This window comes from Stegastes partitus, unplaced genomic scaffold (assembly GCF_000690725.1).
Source record: "Stegastes partitus isolate 25-593 unplaced genomic scaffold, Stegastes_partitus-1.0.2 Scaffold1592, whole genome shotgun sequence".
Taxonomy (NCBI): Eukaryota; Metazoa; Chordata; class Actinopteri; family Pomacentridae; genus Stegastes; species Stegastes partitus.
The window spans coordinates 3,451-23,559 of record NW_007579323.1 but is presented as its reverse complement, the minus strand read 5'-3'; the positions used below and the strand labels follow the sequence as shown (position 1 = coordinate 23,559).

Here is a 20,109-nt window from a genome sequence, read left to right as displayed (position 1 = left end):
AGAGAGACAAAGCTTCTGATTGGCGAGTGTAATTATATACGAGTCATTTTGTGGATTGCGGATGTACAGCATTTATTAAATTATTAAATTTGGTACCACCGTGCCTTTGGTCTCAGTCAGCTATCGAAGTCAAACATGTGCTCCTGCCTGGGTGGCGATAGACAAAGAGTTGATAGAACCCTTCTCAGTGCAAGCTTTCCTCACCCAGACAGGAGGTGATGTCCCCTACAGAAACCCTGGAGATGGGCCCACCGGGTGTGCCGTTTGAACTATTACCACACTATGGGATCATCAGTATGGTGCAACAAGTCATTGAAAATTAACAAAAAATTGGTCATGTGGGAAAACTGGGTGAAGGCAGGGGTCATGTCACTGGAAGATTTATTTGACGGGAAACATTTAATCTCCTTTGAACAGTGTACATCTAAATATGATATTTCCAGCAAAGATTTTTGGAAGTTCCTTCAGTTAAGGAGCTGTATTACAACAGCAGATAGAAAGGCCAAACTTGCACCTGTCTCTTGTATTCAAGAGCGATGGCTGGAAGATCAGAGGAGGGACGTCCAGATTTTATGACGTGTTTAGAAGACATCAACCCCCAAACTACGAAGGTGTTGAGCTAGTATGGGAGAAAGACCTCGGGTCACCCACTGACTGGGAGATATGGGAGGAAACAATACGGTCCTGGTACACTATAGCCCGATATGCAGACACGGCTTGTTTCATTCAGAATACTGAACAGGAATTACTGGACTCCAGCAAACATGTCCAGGATGGGACTCAGGAGACTGATACATGTTGGAGATGTGAGGAGGAAAGGGGCACATTGGTGCATCTGTTCTATCAATGTGAGACGGTGAACAACCTCTGGGTGGATGTTATCCAATGTATTAATAAGGTCCTGAAGGCAGAGCTCAGGGAGGAACCAGCTGTATGTATTCTGCTGAGGAAGTCCGGTCTGTCCACACATGAAGCGTGAAACTAACTCTCTAAACAGGAAACAGGATCGTTTGAGACACTGGAAGTCAAAAGAAAGGAATGGAGAGATGAACGAACAGAGATAGCTTCTTTTGAACAACTTATTTATAAGATTGATAATAATCTAGATCTCTTCTTGAAGGTTTGGGCTCCTTATTTGGAAATGATTGGAAAATGATGATCATGTTGGCTCATGCTGGTCCACTCTCCCATGTTCTCTATGGAGCCTCAAGGAACAGACGTGTGACATTGTTTGGTGGTGAATGTAATGTTTTTGAATTATTATTTATTATTGTTGTGTAAGTTTCTTTTAAGTTGCTTTTACCTCTTCCTGTGCTTGTTCCTGTGAGGTTTGTTTGTTTTTTTCTTTCAAATGTTGACTTAATCTTGTTTGCAGAGTGTATGTTTACATTTGTGATGAAAAGTCAATAATAAAGTTAAATTTAAAAAAACAAATCAAACCCAAGGTACAACACGTTTGGTTAGTTGTCATAATGAAGATGAAAAAAGTTCATGACCCTGAAAATAGCTGAAGCAGAACAGACACGCCTCAGCTGGTGTCTTTGTGTCGACGATACTTACAGCAGGTTTAATCCTCGACACCAAAGGATGACATTTTTCTTTTCATTCGCTAATCCATGAAAAAAAAAAGAAGCTGCACCTGCACCAGATGGAGGTAGTTATCTATCTGTATGAGGAGACAAAACAACCACAGAATGACAAAAACTCAACACAGGTCAATAGAAAGGAGACCAAAGTTTCCCAAAGAGACATAAAATGAACAAAACAAAGAAGACAGAAAACAATAAACCAAGATGGAAAACAACCACAAACTGTCAGCAAGTAGTTGGAGGTTTATCCAGCACGGTGGACCATCTTCCTACAGCTGATGAGCAGAGCAGAGAGAAACCGTCTGGAGAGGTTTTAAATATAGAAAAAGTAAAATATCTACAGGATGAAGAGATTTCCTGAGCAGTAAAGCGAGTTCAATGTCAAACAGAAGCGACTGTAGATGTCACAGGTCCGGTTGAGGGCGTGTCCTCACCTGTTCAAGAAGAGTTCCACCTGTTCAGACGCATTCATCTCATTCACAGCCGCCGAGCGGAGACGTTAACGCGTTGAGGTCAGTACAGACGCCGATTTCTTACAGTTGCACGACAGATAAATGTTTTTATTTGAGACGAAAAGTGGCTGCAGCAAGTTTTTATTTTTTACTGTTAAATAAACCGTCACGGTGAAGCGGATCGTTGTCATGCTGCACGACAGGTTCACGTCAAAACTAAACCGATTTTAGTTTAGGATGAGAACACCTATTGGGAATTTAACTCTTTGAACTCCACTGTTCATTTTACAAAAAGTTAAGACGCCTGGACTCACGGGTGTTTCTGACGTTGTGAGAAAATATTTACAGCCTTGAAAAACTCAAAGTTTTACAATCAATGCTAAATTTAAAAAAAATAAAATAAAACTTAACAAAAGAAAACCAAAGCAGCAGCTGTGTGCATGTTAACTGTATGTGATTAGTTCAAGAACTGTCGGAAAGCTAATAAATCAGATTTTTCTTTCTGTTTCTTTGAACAAATGGTGTGATTTTATTTTTTTTAGTGATAACGTGATGTTTGGGTTCAGAGAGTTTAAGCTGAAATTAAAGAGTTTATTCCGTTGACGTTGAAGAAGATGCCTCACTTTAAAGCCAAAGTGCCCGTTTTTATTAATTTATTAGAACATCTTTAAATGTTAAGATTCTTTAAAAGGCTTTTGAGAACTTAGAGCAACTCAGTGTGAACACCGTGAGCAGAAACTCAGGAGTCTGATGACTTTCCGTCGTGTCTCCGCAGATCGTCGACATGTCGGGAACCAGCTACCTGCTGACCGAGGAGCAGCTTCTCTGCTGCATCTGTCTGGACGTCTTCAGCGATCCGGTCACGCTGCCGTGTGGACACAACTTCTGCAAAACCTGCATCGTGCAACACCTGAACTTTAACTCCCAGCGCCAGTGTCCCATGTGCAAAGAGCGAGTGGACAAGAAGCACCGGCTCGGCGTCAACACCTTCATATCTGAGATGGCCGTCCAGTTCAGACGGTCGGCTGGAAGGCCAACCACCCCGGAGCGAGACGTCGCATCGCCGGGGGAAGTCTCCTGCGATGTTCCTGCTGGATCGAAGTGGGTATCTGTGAAGTCCTGCCTGCTGTTAGCATTTAGCCTGACGTGTCTGAGCTTCTACTTTGCAGCCAACATTCATCAAACAGTGTCCGGCCTAAAAAATCCCCAGCTGTTTGAGGACGAGGCGAACACCAGGTGCTCCGATCACGACCAACGTCTGCAGCTCCACTGCAAGGACGAACAAATACCCCTCTGTCAGTCCTGTGTTGACTCCAGCCACAGATTTCACCACATGGTTCCTCTGAGAGAAGAAAGCGAAGCAAAGAAGGCGGAACTGGAGGCTAAAATTCACTGGATGATCCAGGAGAGACAGACGAAGATTCGGGAGCTCCAACGTTCGGTGAAGCTCAGCAGTGACGCCGCAAACAGAGAGAAGAACGACGGCGTTCAGGTCTTCACCGCTCTGATTCAGTCTTTGGAGAAAGCAAAGACGGAGCTCATCGGGACGATCGACAAGAAGCAGAGAGCGACAGAGGATCAAGCCGGAAGCTCCATCCAGGAGTTGGAGGAGGAGAACGGAGAGCTGATGAAGCTCTTACGCTCTAAAAACCACCTCCACCTCCTGCAGAGCTCCTCGTATCTGGACGCTGCTCCGCCGGACAAAGACTGGACGGAGGTGAGCATCTGTCCGACGATGTACGAAGGACTCCTGAGGGCGGCGGTGGTGAAGGCGGTGACCGAGCTGACGGAGACGGTCCGGGGCGAGATGAAGAAGCTGCAGGACGCCGAGATCAAGAACATCCAGCAGGTGGACGTAACTTTGGATCCGGATTCAGCTCATCCTGCTCTGGTTCTGTCCGACGACGGGAAGCAGGTGCACTGTGGGGACGTTTGGAAGAAACTCCCAGAGAATCCGAAAAGGTTCGAACCTGCGATTAACGTCGTGGGAAGTCAGAGCTTCTCCTGTGGAAGGTTTCACTACGACGTCCAAGTCAAAGGGAAGACCGGATGGACTTTAGGAGTGGCCAAAGCGTCGGCCAACAGGAAGGGAGAAATTAAACTCAACCCAGAGAATGGCTACTGGACGATACATCTAAGGAACAGAAAAGACTACTTTGCACTTGCCAACTACCCAGTTCCTCTTTCTGTGACCTCCCGCCCTGAGAAGGTCAGAGTGTTCGTGGACTATGAGGAAGGTCTGGTTTCCTTTTATGACGTAGATGCTGCAGTTCTGCTCTATTCCTTTACTGGAAGCTCCTTCACTGAGAAACTCTACCCTTTCTTCAATCCTGGCACCGGTGACAGTGGAAGGAACTCTGCTCCTCTGATTATCTCATCAATCAATACACATTAGACTGAACATTTCAGACTTTCCCCATTTATTGCTTTTCAAAACTGGATCTTGCTCAGTTTAATTTGGCTTTTTCACATGAATTTGCTAAGAAAAAAAAATCTAGAAAGGAATGCCAGTTTATTAAATATATAAAACATAAAAGTAAGTGACTGTTTATGTGCTCACCTCCTACAAGTCAGTGTTTAGTAGATGTACTTTGGCTGCAGTAACAGCTTTAAACCTGTTGGTTTCTATCAGCTTGAACTGCAGTTTTAACGCATTCTTCTTTATAAAACTGTCGGTTTTGCACAGAGATCATGAGTGAAAAACCTTTTTCACGTCCTGTCCAGCTACAAATCTTCAGTTGGACCGAGGTCTGGGTTCTGACTCGACCTCCAGAACATTTACCTTGTTGTTTATAAACCTGGAAAACAAATCTTCCCTGAAATCACAGTTCTCTTGAATCCTGCATCAGGTTGTCCTCCAGGATTTCTCTACACTTTCTACACTTTGCTGCATTCATTCACCCTCTACCTTCACAAGCCTTCCAGGCTGATGCTGAGAAGATCCCCACATCATGATGCTGCCACCACCGTGCTTCATCATGACGCTGCCATCACCGGCTTTCTGACAAAAAATATTCCATTTCCCGTGTCAACAATGAAACTTGACAGTAGACAGTAGATGATGTTTTACGTCTTGTCTACTGTGTTTTACTGCGATACGATGACGGCAGCATTTTTGGTAATTTGATAAAAGCCTGCTGTGATGTTCTGGGCGGTTGCCACCGGCTCCTTTTTATCATTTACATGCCACCAACTCAACAGCTGTGGGCTTATCTAAGTAATGAAGAAACAGTTTGGGAACGTGCCACAGCTTCCGTTGATTCTTTTCCTACCTTTAAGGTCTTGAAATAAAAACAAATGGTTCTGGTTTGTGTTGGCATTTACAGACATGCTGCAGGGTCGTGTTTCCAGTCACCAGGCGTTTGGCTTTTGTCAGAGCAGACGACCCAAACTGGTTCATGAACCGGTATGTCTGCTGTGACTCACACCTGTCAGCTCTGATGTGAACATGTAATTGATTCGCTGTCATTTTTACTGTCATTCACGGTCGTTCTGTTTTTCATTTTGGTCATTTTGCGTTTTTTTTGTGGTGGTTTTATGTCATTTGTGGTTGTTTTCTATCACATTTTGATGGTTTTACATCTTTTTGTGGCTGTTTTTAGGTCATTTTGGTATCTCTGCGTCTCTTTATTGTTATTGTTTTGTAATTTTTCATGTTTTTATGGTCATTATTTAAAATCTGTTTCTAATTAACGGTCAGTTCATGTCTGTTTATGGTTGTTTTATAATCTAATCGTAGGCACTCTGCATCTCTTTGTGGCCATTTTGTCTTTGTTGTTGTCTCTCTTTGTGGCTATTTTTGGTTTTTTACTGTTTTTAATCTCCTTCTGTCACTTTTCCATCCTTTTCTGATTGCTTTGCCTCTCATGATGGTCTTTTTGCGTCTTGTTTTGGTCACTTTCTGTTGAATTTTTATTGTTTTACATTTTTCATCAGAATTTTTCATGTTTTTTTTGTTCATTTTTTATCTCTTTTTGGTCAGTTTGTGTCCTTTATGGTTGTTTTGTATTTCATCGTAGTCAGTCTGTTTGTCTTTCTGATTATTTTGCATCTTTTCGTGGTAGTTTTGGGTTTTTCTACGGTTCCGTTGTGTCTCGTTTTGATTCTTTGGTCTGTTGATGGACGTTTTTGTCATTATTGTGTTTTTTCGTATCATTGCGGTCATTTTTATCTATTTATCTTTGCTTTGTGTGACATGTTGGTTGTGTAACACATCTTTGTGGCCATTTTTCATCTCTTTCTCATTCTTCTGTTCTTTTTGCAGTGGTGTTGTCTTCTGTGCTTGCTTTGCATCTCATTTTGATGGTATTCTATCTCTTTGTGGTTGTTTTTCATACGCTTTTTATGTTTTCGCATCACTTGTCATCTGTTTGTGGTCACATTATGTCTAATTTTGGTCATTTTGCACGTTGTTCTGTCTTTCGTCTCAGTCCTTCTGCAGCTTCTTGTGGCCATTTTTTAAATCTAATTATCTTATTTGACTCGTTTTGGTTCGGATGTTGTGTTTCTTTCAGGGATAATTTAAAGGTAGAGTCCAAATTTCCTCCCTTTTTAAATAAAAAATCATTATTTTCATACATTATGCATGGTTACACTTTTCCTGTGAGATCGTCGTCTGCTTCGGTTCAAGAACTAAAACTATAAACGCATAAAACTGTCAGTGCAACACGAAGTGCAGCACACATCCTCACAAAACTTCGGCTAAAAGTCTGCACAGACCGGATGGATTATGGTAATGTGTCAGAGGCCAGGTGCATGATGGGAATGGAGATGAGTGTGTCGGGGCTGGTTGGTTCGGATATGAGGCAGATTATGGAAATATGATGGTCTGGTTTTCAGATTTACCCCAAAGCTGAAAGACTCAGAGCGTCTTATCTCACACAGACTAACTTTCCTTCTGTCTTCTCGCCGCTCAACACTCTGAGCAAAACAATCAAATATCGCTCTGCATGACAGAAACATGAGTCAGCAATGCAGGGAGGAGGAAAGAAAAAAGCTCACTTCTTCACTTCAAAGAGGCTCATTTTAAAGTAGCTTTTGTTTTGGATGCGGTTTATCCTCCAGACGACTGCACTGCGAGCACGTACAGCAGACGTTTGGCGAAACATAGAAATGTCATCCGTTAATCGAAAACTCTTAATGAGCGAATTGTTTTCTCGGAAAGGATCGAAAGCTGCGACGTAAACCTGACAGTCTGTGTTATGTAAAGGTCTGTCATCGTGTTGTTGTTTGCGGTTTCTCGCATTTCTTGCCAACTCAACAAGAATTTTAAGGGCTTGAAAGTAAACTTCTCACAGTCGACACCAGAAAACAAAGCAGAGACTGAAACCTTGATTTGTGATCGGGTTTGTTTGTTTGTTGTTGGTTTTTTTTCAGGTGCCGCCTGTAACTGAAAACCACAAGAATGAACATGAGTCACTTCTTTGTCGATCGTCCCTGTTTCATTGTTGACTGGCTTTGGTTCGTTAAATTCCTGCTTCGTTCCCTTGAATCTGAATTGTTCTCTATAGAAAAGAAAAAATCAATCTAAGTGAAGCATTTGTGTTGGAGAACATGCAACATGCAAAGGAATCCGACTGGAAAACCATCCAACAGATGTCTCAAACCCAAAATATCAGCCTCATGGTGGCGCTAGTGGGAAGATGTGGGGATCTCAAGAGTCAGTCTGATTCATATTCTGGGAGCCTTGAACTAATGCGCAACATCATGTCTTGTAGAACTTGTAAGAACATTACACCTGGTGGTGGCGCTAGAGGAACAGTCCCAGATTCATCCTCTGGGCGCCCTTGGTTTCTACACCAAACTCCATTACCATCAATTTAGTAGCTGTATATGTATGTTTCTCTGCTACACAAAAATGTACAAAAAAACGTCTGTAGATGACTGAAGTCAGTAGGGTTCATCCTCTGGGCACCATCAATACCTAGTGTCATGGTCATCGATTCAAGATATTTAACTATATAACAAAAATGATAACTCCTCCTCCTCCACGCTAAATTCCATGGAGTAGTGCTGGAGGAAAAGGAAAAACCATAATCAGTAGGTTGATCCTCTGGGAACCATGAAATTCTATTCAAAGCTTTGTACCGATTTTTGTGCTCATAGGTGTCTCATGGAATAACCAAAAATCTGGTGGTGCTGCGTGAGAAAAAGCCCAAGTATTACTAAAGTCAGTAAAATGTATCCCCTGGGAACCATGAAATTCTACAGAAAGTTTAGTACCAGTCCATCTCAGGTGTTGATGTACTGTGTTGCAAAATGAATGAAAGTGTTGGTGACGCTAAAGGGAAAGTCAGTAGGGTACATCCTCTGGGCACCATCAATATCAGCACCAAATTCAAAGGCCACCAAGTCAAGACAGTTAACTATAAAACAAAAATGGCGTCCTCATGGTGGCGCTAAAAAAAAACAAAACAGAAATTTGCAGATGTTAAGACGGTTCATCCTCTGAGTACCACCAATATCTATAATTTATTCAGCGGAGTTTGAGTCTGTAGTTGTCGATATATTTTACCATAAAACAAAATGTCTACCTCGTGGTGGTGTGAGAGGAAAATCAGGATCACTATAATCAGTTTGGTTGATCCTCTGGGAACCGTGAATTTTAACACAAAATGTTGTACCAATTTTTGCGAACCTTGAAACTTTTGTGACTTGACAGTACTGATTAAGTCCTTGAACTCAGTGAGCATTAGGATCATTTTCTCATCTATTTGACTTCTTTTTGTCCCCAGAGGAGTCGCCCCCTGCTGACTGTCTGCATTGGCTTCACTTTTCCGACCCGGTGGTAATCCATGTAGTGAATATTATTATTTGAGAGACATTGACTGAATAGATTGCCAAGACGTTTGGTATCGACATTCATGGTTCCCAGAGGGTAAACTGCGATTGCGCAACCTCCCCAAGGACGACCTGAATCTCTCACAGTCCAGCCGAGACTCATAATCAGTGCACTTGTTTCTGTCTGCTGAGCCGGATCTGAACTTTAAAGAGACTTTCCTACTTTGCTTTCAGGTAATTTGAAGCTCTTTTGTTTTCGGTTTCTGAGAAAACGGTGAATCAGCACCGGCCTGTTTCACTAAATGAGGTTTCAATTACAGAGAGACAGATGAGTGTCTCACTGATGTTGTACCTGTCGCTCATCCCTCCAGCTTCATTAACTTCCTGTTTCTGAGCCTCGCCTCTCATCTTCCTGTCCGTGTCTGTTTAAATGAGCTGTCAATCAGCCGCTCGGACCCCCGAGCCGCAATTACTCCGACATTATTACCTCGACGTACAAGACGGAGGATTAGAAACACTTTCGCCGCTGTCGGTTCACTTTAGTGCAAGCATAAGCTGAAAAAGCTGGAAACTGCACCTGACACGCAGCGAAGAAGAACCAGAATGTTAATTCCAACTTTGGTACAAGCAGAAGAGAACAAAAGGACGCTGAGTTTTAACAGCTCAGCTTTTATCGTGTTTACTGTTCCTTGTTATGAGATGTTCACCACCAGACGTCTCCCTCCGTCATCATCTACAATCTCCTCAAGGAGCCGTACAACCTCTTCCAGGACTCCTGATTAGACTCAGCTTGTCCTAATGTCCACTCAACATCCTCTGCAAGAGCGCCAGAAATCGCCTCACAGTCTTTTCAAGGACTTATGAACCTTTAAAAAGACCTCTTCAGTCCACTCAGGGACCCCTACAACCTTCTTCAATGCCATGGTAACCAAAGCAAACACCCCAACGACTCCTCATGAAGCCTCCTGATACCTCACGTTCGCCTTCCAACCTCCTCAAGGACAACAACATTCCCAAGGCCCACACTATCACCTTAAAGATGTCGACAGCATCCTCGAGGACCCCCCTCAATTCCCCTGCAACCTCCCAATAGCTTAAAACATCCTCAGTACACTCTACAACCTTTTTAAGAACCCATACAACCCTTTCAAGGGTGAGTTCTTCTTTCACAAAGACCACTATAGCCTTCTACAAACTCCTTCAAATGTCCTTGACTACTGCAACGTCCTCCAGGTTCACAACAGGCTCTTCAAACTTTTCTAAGCAACCCCCTTAGGGATCCTACGACCTCTTCATTGACACAAACACCTCACGGAGCTTTACAACCGGTAAATTTCTAAACTTTATGACCAGTATAATCCCTCCAGACTCTTCAAGGACTTCAGCAACCTTCTCAAAGACCCCGACAACTTCCTCAAGTTCTTTAACAACTTTTAAAACCTCTTCCGTGACACACATAAATCTTTACAACCTCTTTAAAGACCCCTATACCACCTCTGGGGGTCACTACAACTTAACTTGTGTGAAAAACCATATAGCCTCCTTAAGGACTCCCACAAAGCCCTAAGGGACTTCAACACCGTTTTCAAGGATCTCTAAAGCCCCCTCAAGCATTACAATGTCTTCCAGGACCACTACAAATCTTTAACAATTTCCAAAACTTTTTCAAGCACGCTAACAACCACCTCAAGGAACCCTACAACCGACTAATGACACCTACAAACACCTCAAGGACCTTTATAACCTCTAACCTGATTCAGGGATAATTACAAACAGTGCAAAGACTCCTATAGCCACCTTAAGGACACATATAGACTCCCCAAGGACTTCAAGAACCTTTCAAATGCTCCATACAACCTCTTCAATGACACCTTAAATGATCCGCTCAACTTCCTCAGGTTCTTCAACAACTTCTAAAACCTCTTTAATGACACATGCAAACACCCCATTGCCCATTATAACCTGTGTAAGGACCCCTTGCGGCTCCTTCAAGGATGGTTACAACCTTCCCAAAGACTCCATGTGGCCTCCTCAGGGATTCCTACAAATCCCCCAGGGACTTCAAAAACCTTTCCAGGGATCTTTAGAACCTCCTTAGGATTTCCAACCCCTTCAAGGATCTCGACAGCCTCTTCAGTGGCTTCTACAACCTCTTTACAAACTCCTGGAACTTCTTCAAGGACCCGTACAACCTCTTTAGAGACCCTACAACACCTTTAGCATTCATGAAACCTTCACTGTGGTCTCTGTAGCTTCTTTAAAGGCTGCTACAAACCTCCCAAGGATTTTGATGAGCTTCTCAAGGATTTCTAACCCTGACATCTCATGAACTCCTACAACTTCTTCAAGAGTCCCATTTAACTTCCTAAAAAAAAAAAAAAAAACTCCAGAACCTCTTTACAACTTCCCTAAGTTCAGCTCGACCCATTCATGAGCCTTTGAATCTTTTCAGAACCTTTACCCAGCAGCCACCAGAACCTCGTCAAGGACCACTACATAATTACTACTAGAGTACAAGTGTTTGTTGTTTTAGAACAAACATTTGTTTCATTCTCATTTGGGTTGTAATGAAATCTGCTGTGTTGTAGTTTCAAGCTGCAGCCAGCAGGTGGCGCCAAAACACCATGAAACCAGCCTGAAGCCTCCTGCTGCTTTCAGCCGGTTTATTTTGTGAGCAACACATTTCTGTGAGTGACACTGATTCCTTTGTCCTCTTTGTAGTTTTACTCAAACAGAAATAAAACGTCTCTTTATTTTATACCAGTGACGTCACCAGCAGCAGGTCTGTGGCATTTTTTATTTCTTTAAACTGTCAGTTTTCAAACCATAAAATCATAAATGTGTATGTTTAGGTTGAAAGAAATTGTCAAGATCAGACTAAAGACCGGTGTTTATGCGACATACAGTCAGCTGGTTGGGTTAATTGTTAGTTTTGTTTTTGGGTTTTAAAATAATACTGTATTTTTTTTTTATCTCCACCCGGTGTTGTGTCCGTGTTTTTTTTTTTTTCTTTTTTTTAATTCCATCCAAACTGTTAACTGGTTTTAATAATAAATGACTGTAGACACTGACTTCTCCAGTTTTCCAGGATTCCAGGATGTGCAACATCTACAGTGTTCATGTAATTTTTAGTGATAAAATTTGCCATCATGTGTTCAAATTGTTTTTAATTTTCTTATTTCAGTCAGTATGAGTGAATCATAACCTCCTCAATGACCCCTATGGTCTCTGTAATAGCCCCTCAAGGCCCCTACAGCCTCCTCAAAGTCCCAGGACCTGTTCAAGGACCAATGCTACCTCATTGAGAACGTATACAACCTCTTCAGAGACCCTCAAGCCTCCTGAACAACTCCTACAACACCTTCAAGGACGCTTACGTGCTCCTCACAGCTTATTTACGGCTCCTACAGCTTCATCACAGTCCCTTCAAAAACTTCTACAAATCTTCAAGGACCCCTACAACCTTTTCAAGTCGCCTACAATCTCCTCAACAATACAAACTCTTCAACTGCCCTTTAAAACCTCACCAAGGCCGCTACTAGCTCTTCAGAAACACCTCGGACCTCTTCACGGACCTCACAACTGCTCTCATCAAAGTCCTCATCTTCAAGGATGCCTACAGCCTTTTCAAGGTTTCTCCAGCTCCTACAACAACACTCCTGCAACCTCAGCAGTTTCTACAACCTCTCACCTTCAACCTACAGCAAGTCCTACAACTTCCTCAAAGCCCCTTGTAACATCCTACAGGACCCTCCTTGAAAGTCCTACAACCCCTTCAAGAACCTCCTGCTGAAGGCCCCTCATGATATTTCAAAGCCCCGTGAACCTTCTACAACCTCCTCAGTGACTCTCACGACCTATTAAAAGCCCTTCAAACCTATTTAAAGCCCCTACAGCGTTCTCAGGGGGGCTTCCTCAAAGATGTATAAATATCACCCGAGGTCGACTCTTACGTCACCAGTGGGAAGTCTGTCTGTGGTTTCCGATACCCGACATAGTGGACGATATGAGGTGTTTGCCATTTTGTAGTTGTGTCTATGTAGATGATGGTCCCTAACCAGGAAATACCTACCACTGTGTGAACGAGAGCGCAAAAACTTGTTTCCTGTTTAGGTTGTATTGTTGGATTAGATTCTATCCGTTTCTTACCCAAGTAGTGAATCGTTAATCTGATGCGTTTGACTACGACTAGCGAGCGACGTGATTCGTAGCTTAAGTAGTGTTCTGGATGTTACTTTGCCAAGACGCTCTCCACATAGTTCACTACCCGGTGGTCCCTACATGGGGAGTAGGGGGGGAGTGGACGGTTTCAGCCGACGTGTCTGTCTTCAAGTCAAAACCTATGACCTTGGGTTTGACCTTAAAACATGTGTTAAGGTGAAACAGCATCACCAACGTAAAGATGTGGCCTCTTATCTTCACCAAACACCATAAATCCACCCGTTTGAAGCTTTACTTTAACCTCTTGCGGGGATATTTTTGCACCGATTGACCCTAAAATCTAATCATTGAGCGGAGAGGCCATCCCCAGCTCACCTGTGAAAGATCAACTTGTTGGACTTTCACACTCCAGCTTAGAAGCTGCCCTCAGACCGAGTCTTCAGCAATTAAAATCCATTTCTGCAAGTTTCCACATAAACCCCCGGAGCTGCCTGTGAATGAGGAATATTTGAGACTCTCTTTTTTTTCTTTCCCGCAGGATGAATCGTGGCTCTGTTTCATTCATTAACCTGTTGAGTCCGCGTGTTTGCGCCCAACACACACACACACAGGGACACACGCGCGCAGTCTGCGGCTAAGCTCCGCCCACCGCCGCGCTCCGAGGGAGACCCGGCGGAGGAGAAGGAGCGCCGCTCAGTCCGCGCGGACCCACGGAGACACGCGAGCCGGCGGCCAGGTAGGAGCTGCGCGCATCGATCCGCTTCTTATCGATCGATCGGTGCTTCGGGAGCAGTTTGTGCCTCGTTAGCGGCTGATTCCGGGTTTCCTGACGTGAGAGCAGCCGGTTAATTCTTTAATTGAACTCTAAGCCAGTTTGTTGATGTGAACAGTAATTATACTGAAAGTCATTTAAATGTTCATGTGCGACTCTTTCCTCTGATTCATGCTCTTTGCACTTTGTTGGCTTCCTGTAATAATGTTCTTAGAAATACCTGTGAGCCCCTCAAACCACTGATTTATGTATTTATGTTTAATTTTTCACTCAGTTGGTTTTAATAATATGAGTCAACGCTGTCATTAGGTTTCCTGTAAAATGATTTATTTCACTGAGATTTATTTAAACGGTGATTTGTCATATATAAGATTAGATAAAACCTAATTAATCCTGATTTCCTTGAAATTCTCGCTGTCTAGGACTGAAAATTATAAAGTTTACTGTTTAATACTTTAACTCTTTTCAATAATATCCTGTATTTATGTTGTTGTCACTGTGATCAACATTAACTGTAGCTGGAATTGTCTTTAAATTACAACATTTTCTTCTTTTAAAAACTGTCGATTGCACATATCTATATATACCATAAATAAGAATATTAATGAGTTAGAATTAACATGAACCTCCTGTGTTTAACAGCTGAATGAGCATTTAGCAGCAAAACACCCCAAATAATGAAGAATAAAGGAGAAGGAGTGTTTGATCAGTGGAAAACATGGAAAAATAATTTAAATTCTAAAAAAACAGTCTATCTGATGGCATCAGTTTATCAATAATATTCTTCAAAAATAAACTTTTGTTTGTTTCAAATTGTTTGTTGGAAAAAAACTCTTAACTGTCAACTGAAGCTAATGATTGTTTGAATCTGGCTGCATTTTGACTCTCAGCGTTTTCAGCCGTCTTTCCGGCTGTGACAGATTTTACTGTCATAATTATATAAGTGTTTTATTCTTGTATAACTTTCTGGGTTTGGTTATAATCTGTTGTCTGTTTTGTTTTCTTTGTTCGTTCTGGTCTTTGTGTGTTTTAGCCTGAAATCTGTTTTATGCACCAAAAAAAAACCCAAAAAAACCAGAGAAATAACATAAAATTCTCCTTTAACCCGACAATCTAACCACCTGTCAGGATCGTATTTATCTCTCAGGTGTTTGGGTCAAAGCTTATTTATGAGTTATACAAACCTCGGTGCAAACAGAACATGTCTGAGTAAATTAATTTAAGATATCCAGAATCTGACTGAAAACGTGACCTTCTAGCAAATTGAGCAAAAGATTAACTCCAAACATCTTCCAGGAATGCTGTCGATGGTGAACATTAACAGACTAACGAGATTTAAATCCGACTCAGCTAAGATGAGACCAAAAGGAATCAACCAATCAAAAGGCAACAAGAGACTCAAGTCGACTCAAACTTCTGTCTGAGTTCACGGAGATCATTTTTTAAAAAGCAGATCCACAACTTGTGTCTAGAATCTGACAGCAGACTGTGAAGCCGACAGCGTTCCTCCGCTGAGCCGCTGTAATTATCCTTTCACGAGTCAACATTCCTCGACAGCAGCTCGGACGAACCGAGACACAGACGGAAAGTTTGTGCTCGAAGAAACGAGGATCTGACGTGATAAGAAAAAACGGTCCAGTTCCATCTGGATCCATCAGGTTCCTACGTTTCAGTGCAGCTTTTGATGCTCTGAAGCTACTTTCTCGATCTTTTCCTCCCGATAGTTCTGCTTTTACGAGTCGACAGAAGATCGTACGATAAGCAGCGACTCCATCGATGCCCTGAAGCAGACATCAGCGATTAACATGTCAGAAAACACACGAGTTACACTGAGCTGACACGAAGGAGGTTCAAAATATGTAGACATGAAAACTACTGTACCAGATGTAAAATATATAGAAACATATAGAAACAGATTCAGATGAAGGTCAGAGAGAGGTCTCAACCTGCAGATTAAGGAATTTATCAAAAGTTGTTGCATTTATCGAGCATTTCATTTCATTTCTGTCTTGTCCAACCAAAAAATTCAAAGATATTTAGTCTTTTTTAATGTCATTATTGGGTTTTTTGCCTTTAATTTAGAGCAGTAGAGACAGACAGGAGAGACCTGCAGCACAGGGTTGTGAGTGGGAGTCGAACCCACGACCACTGCATTGTGGAGCTATAGCCCCTGTTCAGCTAGGTGAGCTATAGGGCTACGGCTAACGCTAACGCTAACCCTAACCCCGATATTTAGTTTTCTGTCTGATAAGAAAAGCAGTAAATCCTCTTAATTGTGTCGCTGAATCAGAAAATCTTTCTGAATTTTCACGAGAAAAATCACTAAAACGACGGTTTAATGAAGGATTGAAGTTCAGTTCTGCTGACGGGATGGAACCAGAACCAGTCATCTGGTTGTCGGTACCGACGCCACCGATTTTCTACAAATTTCAGGCCAAAAAAGACTTTTCATGACTTTCTTTTATGACACGTTGATGAGTGAACATAGCGTACTTACCAAACAGTTTTGGCTAAAATGTAAGAAGCTCCATCAGTTTACATTTAATCCAGTTGGCACAAGTATGATTTACAAGCTAACACGGAAACTTTCAGAACCTTGGTGGAGCCACGTTCTTTAAATACGCCAGAGTTTCTTCTAGTCGTCATGAAGCTGGGATGTCCCAGTTAGGAACGTCTGGTTCCCGATCCAAACCCAATCCTTTAATGTTTCTGCTGATCGCCGATAACGTTCTCCAAGATAATACCTACTCCAGGTATCGTAGATTAGCTGTAGGACCTGGTTGGAGAAAAGAAGAGGTGGGAAAACCCAGAGCGTTGTAGTAGTAAAGCTAATAAAGGAGACAGAGACTTCCATGTTGACCTCAGGCCAGAAAACCAGCGATAAATGATGTTGGGTTGCGTAAGTTAGCAATCTTGTATCCCAAAGGAACATCTGAGGATCTTTCTTGTGGCTTTTATTCACATTCCTTATTAAAACCGTCTCACAGTGAAGTTCTTGGGATTGACCCCAGTTCAGTGCCCCAGACATCCCTACAACAACCAAACCATGTTCTACTGCAGCAGTTTATAGGCCTCAGTGGGTCGTCTTTTATGTATGTTCTGACCACAAGAACCGGGTCGTAGAACCTCTTTCACTGTGATGTTGAAGGGAGATAAGAGCCCCTTCTTCAGGGTGGACACCGATCTTCTCAATGTTGGACTCAGATAGAAGTCTTGTCCTTTTTTTAAACATTAAAATTCACTGTACACACCAACATGACAAACCTCCAGAGTTGTGTTTCCAACGAGCCCAAAGAACTGGAGTTCTGTCCAGTAGCTGCTGGTTGTGGTTTGGTGTCAACGTTAACGTCAAAGTTGTTGGATTTTGTTGGAAAACTAAAAAATGGCCGATTAAAGTCCTCAACACGTCCAACATCCGCCTGAAGAGCATCAGACTTTCAACTTTTTGTGTTTTCTTTCTGCAGGTCACGCTGCAGAGATGCCACCGCTCCTCTTCGTCCTCGTCCTCCTCTTCCTCACGCCCGCCTCCACGCTGGACTTCCGGTACCATAGCAACCAGGAGATGGAGCAGTACCTGCTGCAGGTCAACGCCTCCAACCCCGACATCGCTCACCTGTACAGCATCGGCCAGTCCGTCTTAGGTAACGACACACCTGCTGCTACTTCCTGTCCGACCCGCTGCGTACAAATGGGCGAGAATACAGATAGATACAGAGATACACTGTAAAAAATATATTGGTTAACAATTTACAGATTTTCCTGTTTTAATAAATGACAGAAAACAACTGAAATCACATTAATTTACATGTTAACCGTAAAAAAATGTTTTTATAAATGATCATTTTTTTCTTTCACGTTTCACCGTTAAATTACAATATTTTTTCTATTAAACCAACAAAAAAATATAATTTTACAGATAATTGCCATTAGTTGAGAGAAAAAAATATTATAGTATTTTAAGTCCTAAAAAAAAACAACAACATTAAAAATCAGTATATTCTGTTTTGTAAATACTTAGACCAATATTTTCCCAGGCCTGGGATAAATAAAGTATTTTATATTCTATTCTATTTTATTCTATTCTTTCTTTACACAATTTCGAGGTTAAAAATCTAAATCTTATTTTACAGATATTTGCCGTTACATGATAGAAAAATGATGTATAGTGAATGTTAAATCATTTTTTAACTGTTGTTTTACAGATTTTTCCTGTTTTGTTAAATTTCTGATAATATTTAATTTAAAAAAACAACAGGAAAACGTATTAATTTCCAACAAAAAAAAAGAAAAACCCTCAAAATCTACATGATGTGCACATGCAAAACATTTTAGTATTCATTTGACATATTTTGAAAGGAAAGTGTGAATTAAGTGTTGAAAACATGTAAATTATTGTCCTAATTATTGAATTTGATAGTAAAATTACACAATTATTCTTTCTGTATCAGTCAGCAGAAAATATATGTTTATGTGTGACTGTAATATTGTAGTTTTACTGTATTTAAATATAAAACTATATATAATTATTTTACAGATATTTTCACCATATTGTCATGTTTTTTTCTGGCACTCTTGCTGCCAGCTTTTCATGGCTTTTCTTTTTAAATCTTTTTTTACAGTGTGTCTCTGAGGTTGTAAACACTCTGCAGGTTGTTTTTCTTTCTGCACCTGAAGCGTCAGAGTTTGAATTTCACACCAGCAGACGTGTGACTTCACCGGGACGGCGTCCGGTGTCAGTCGCCGCGGTAACCAGGACACTGACGGTGTGTCTGTCGGCGCGATGGTGTGATGCGACTGTTAGCGCCGGTTAATTTAATCTGGGACGCCCTAATCTGGCTAATCACACGCACACACACACGGCTAATCCGAGCTAATCCAGGACGCCAGCTGGCCGCCGTCCAGCCCCGTGTGTTTGTGCATTTCTGAGCGTCGTCTGTCGGTTTCTCAGGTCGCCGCCGATGCTGCAGACCTGCCGAGGCTCGCAGGTCCTCGTTCATTCACGTCTCTGCAGCGCGAGCTACAGTCGTCGTGTTTATCTGGAGACTTGTTGCGCCACAAAAAGTCAAACCTGCAGGCTTGGCTTTGCTGAAAACACAATCCGAGCCTCATGGCCGCCCAAACCCGTCTGTACATGTGGAGGGTTTACATAAACTTTATTATATCTTTATTTTTAGCCTTATTTTGTTTTTCTTCTCTTGCTTCTTTCAGGCCTCATTAGAATCTGGCTGCTGTAACTTATTAAGGGATCAATAAAGTTGATCTCATCTTAAAGCAGCATTTGATGTTTTTTCAAGTTTTATGCTATTGGGAAAAAATAAATAGATACGCTGGTCTGCTGTTTTGCTGTAAATCACAGGTGCAGAGAGTTTTCTTCCTGAAGGGGGCGGAGCCAACGGCAGCTTTACCTGCTCTGAGACCAGCAGGATGCTCACGATCACGGAAAAAATGATTATTTTGCAGCAATTTTAGCTTAAAAAAGTCAAGATTTTCTTTCATTTGCTGAAAAAGAAGCACAATACGGAACCTTAAAATGATTTTTGATAAAAGTGGCTCCGGTGGGGGCGCCGCTGTAGCTCACCTGGTTGAGCTGGCGTCCCGTATGCAGGTTCTATAATCCCCGACGTGGAGGTCACGGGTTCGAATCCCGCTTATAGGCCTTTTCCACAAGTCCGTCCCCCATTCTTCTCCCGACTTTCCTGTTTCTTTCTCAACTGCACTATCAAATGAAGGCAAAATGGCCAAAAAAAGTGGCTCAAGTAGCTTCTAAAAATGCCACTAAAACACCTGAACCAGTAAATTAATCTTTATGGATCAGGAACATTTATTCAAAGTCAGCGATGTGGGACAAATTCTACTCGATTACCCTGATTGAATTTCAAATGCAGCTTATTCAGTACCCGAGGTCTCGGTACCAGCAGTGGTGTCCTCGTATTTTGGTGTTTCGGTGTCATTCACAACACGAGACGCTAGAATTCAGACGAATGGATCGAAGCTGCAGAAGCGTCACTGATAACTCATGACTCTGTGTTTCAGGTCGGGAGCTGTGGGTGTTGGCTCTCGGCGTTCGTCCTCGCAGTCACACTGTCGGCATCCCGGAGTTCAAATATGTGGCCAACATGCATGGAAACGAGGTGAACGCACACACTTATACTACACAGGACGCCTCCCGGTTAACAGGAAGCCGGAGACTAAAGAGATCAACAAAAGCCTTTCAGAGTCAAACTCCCTCCATACAGTCCTTTGTGTGCAGACGACAGACTGTGTGGTGACCTGAATTATTCTGTGATGGAACCGGACGGGCCGCTGAGCAAACAGCCCGACATCACACAACACTGTAAAACAAATGTGTGGTTAT

General features: G+C 42.3%; 2 protein-coding genes across 2 annotated transcripts; both read left to right on the top strand.

Moving 5' to 3' along the window:
• The first annotated feature begins 2,825 nt into the window (after positions 1-2,825).
• On the top strand, positions 2,826-4,436 carry LOC103371466 (nuclear factor 7, ovary-like). Its single transcript, XM_008300798.1, has one exon. The coding sequence runs from the start codon at positions 2,826-2,828 to the stop codon at positions 4,434-4,436; it is 1,611 nt and encodes a 536-aa protein (XP_008299020.1).
• A 9,280-nt stretch (positions 4,437-13,716) lies between these two features.
• LOC103371467 (carboxypeptidase M-like) lies at positions 13,717-19,885 on the top strand (the record flags this gene model as incomplete). Its single annotated transcript, XM_008300800.1, has 3 exons — positions 13,717-13,813; positions 17,219-17,395; positions 19,788-19,885. Coding segments are annotated over exons 2-3 (261 nt in total), but the record flags the coding sequence as incomplete, so codon positions are not given.
• Between the last annotated feature and the right edge of the window lie 224 nt (positions 19,886-20,109).

What these genes read in the sequence shown, in the direction of transcription:
- LOC103371466 (XM_008300798.1), top strand. Translation starts at nt 2,826, where the DNA reads ATGTCGGGAACCAGCTACCTGCTGACCGAGGAGCAGCTTCTCTGCTGC.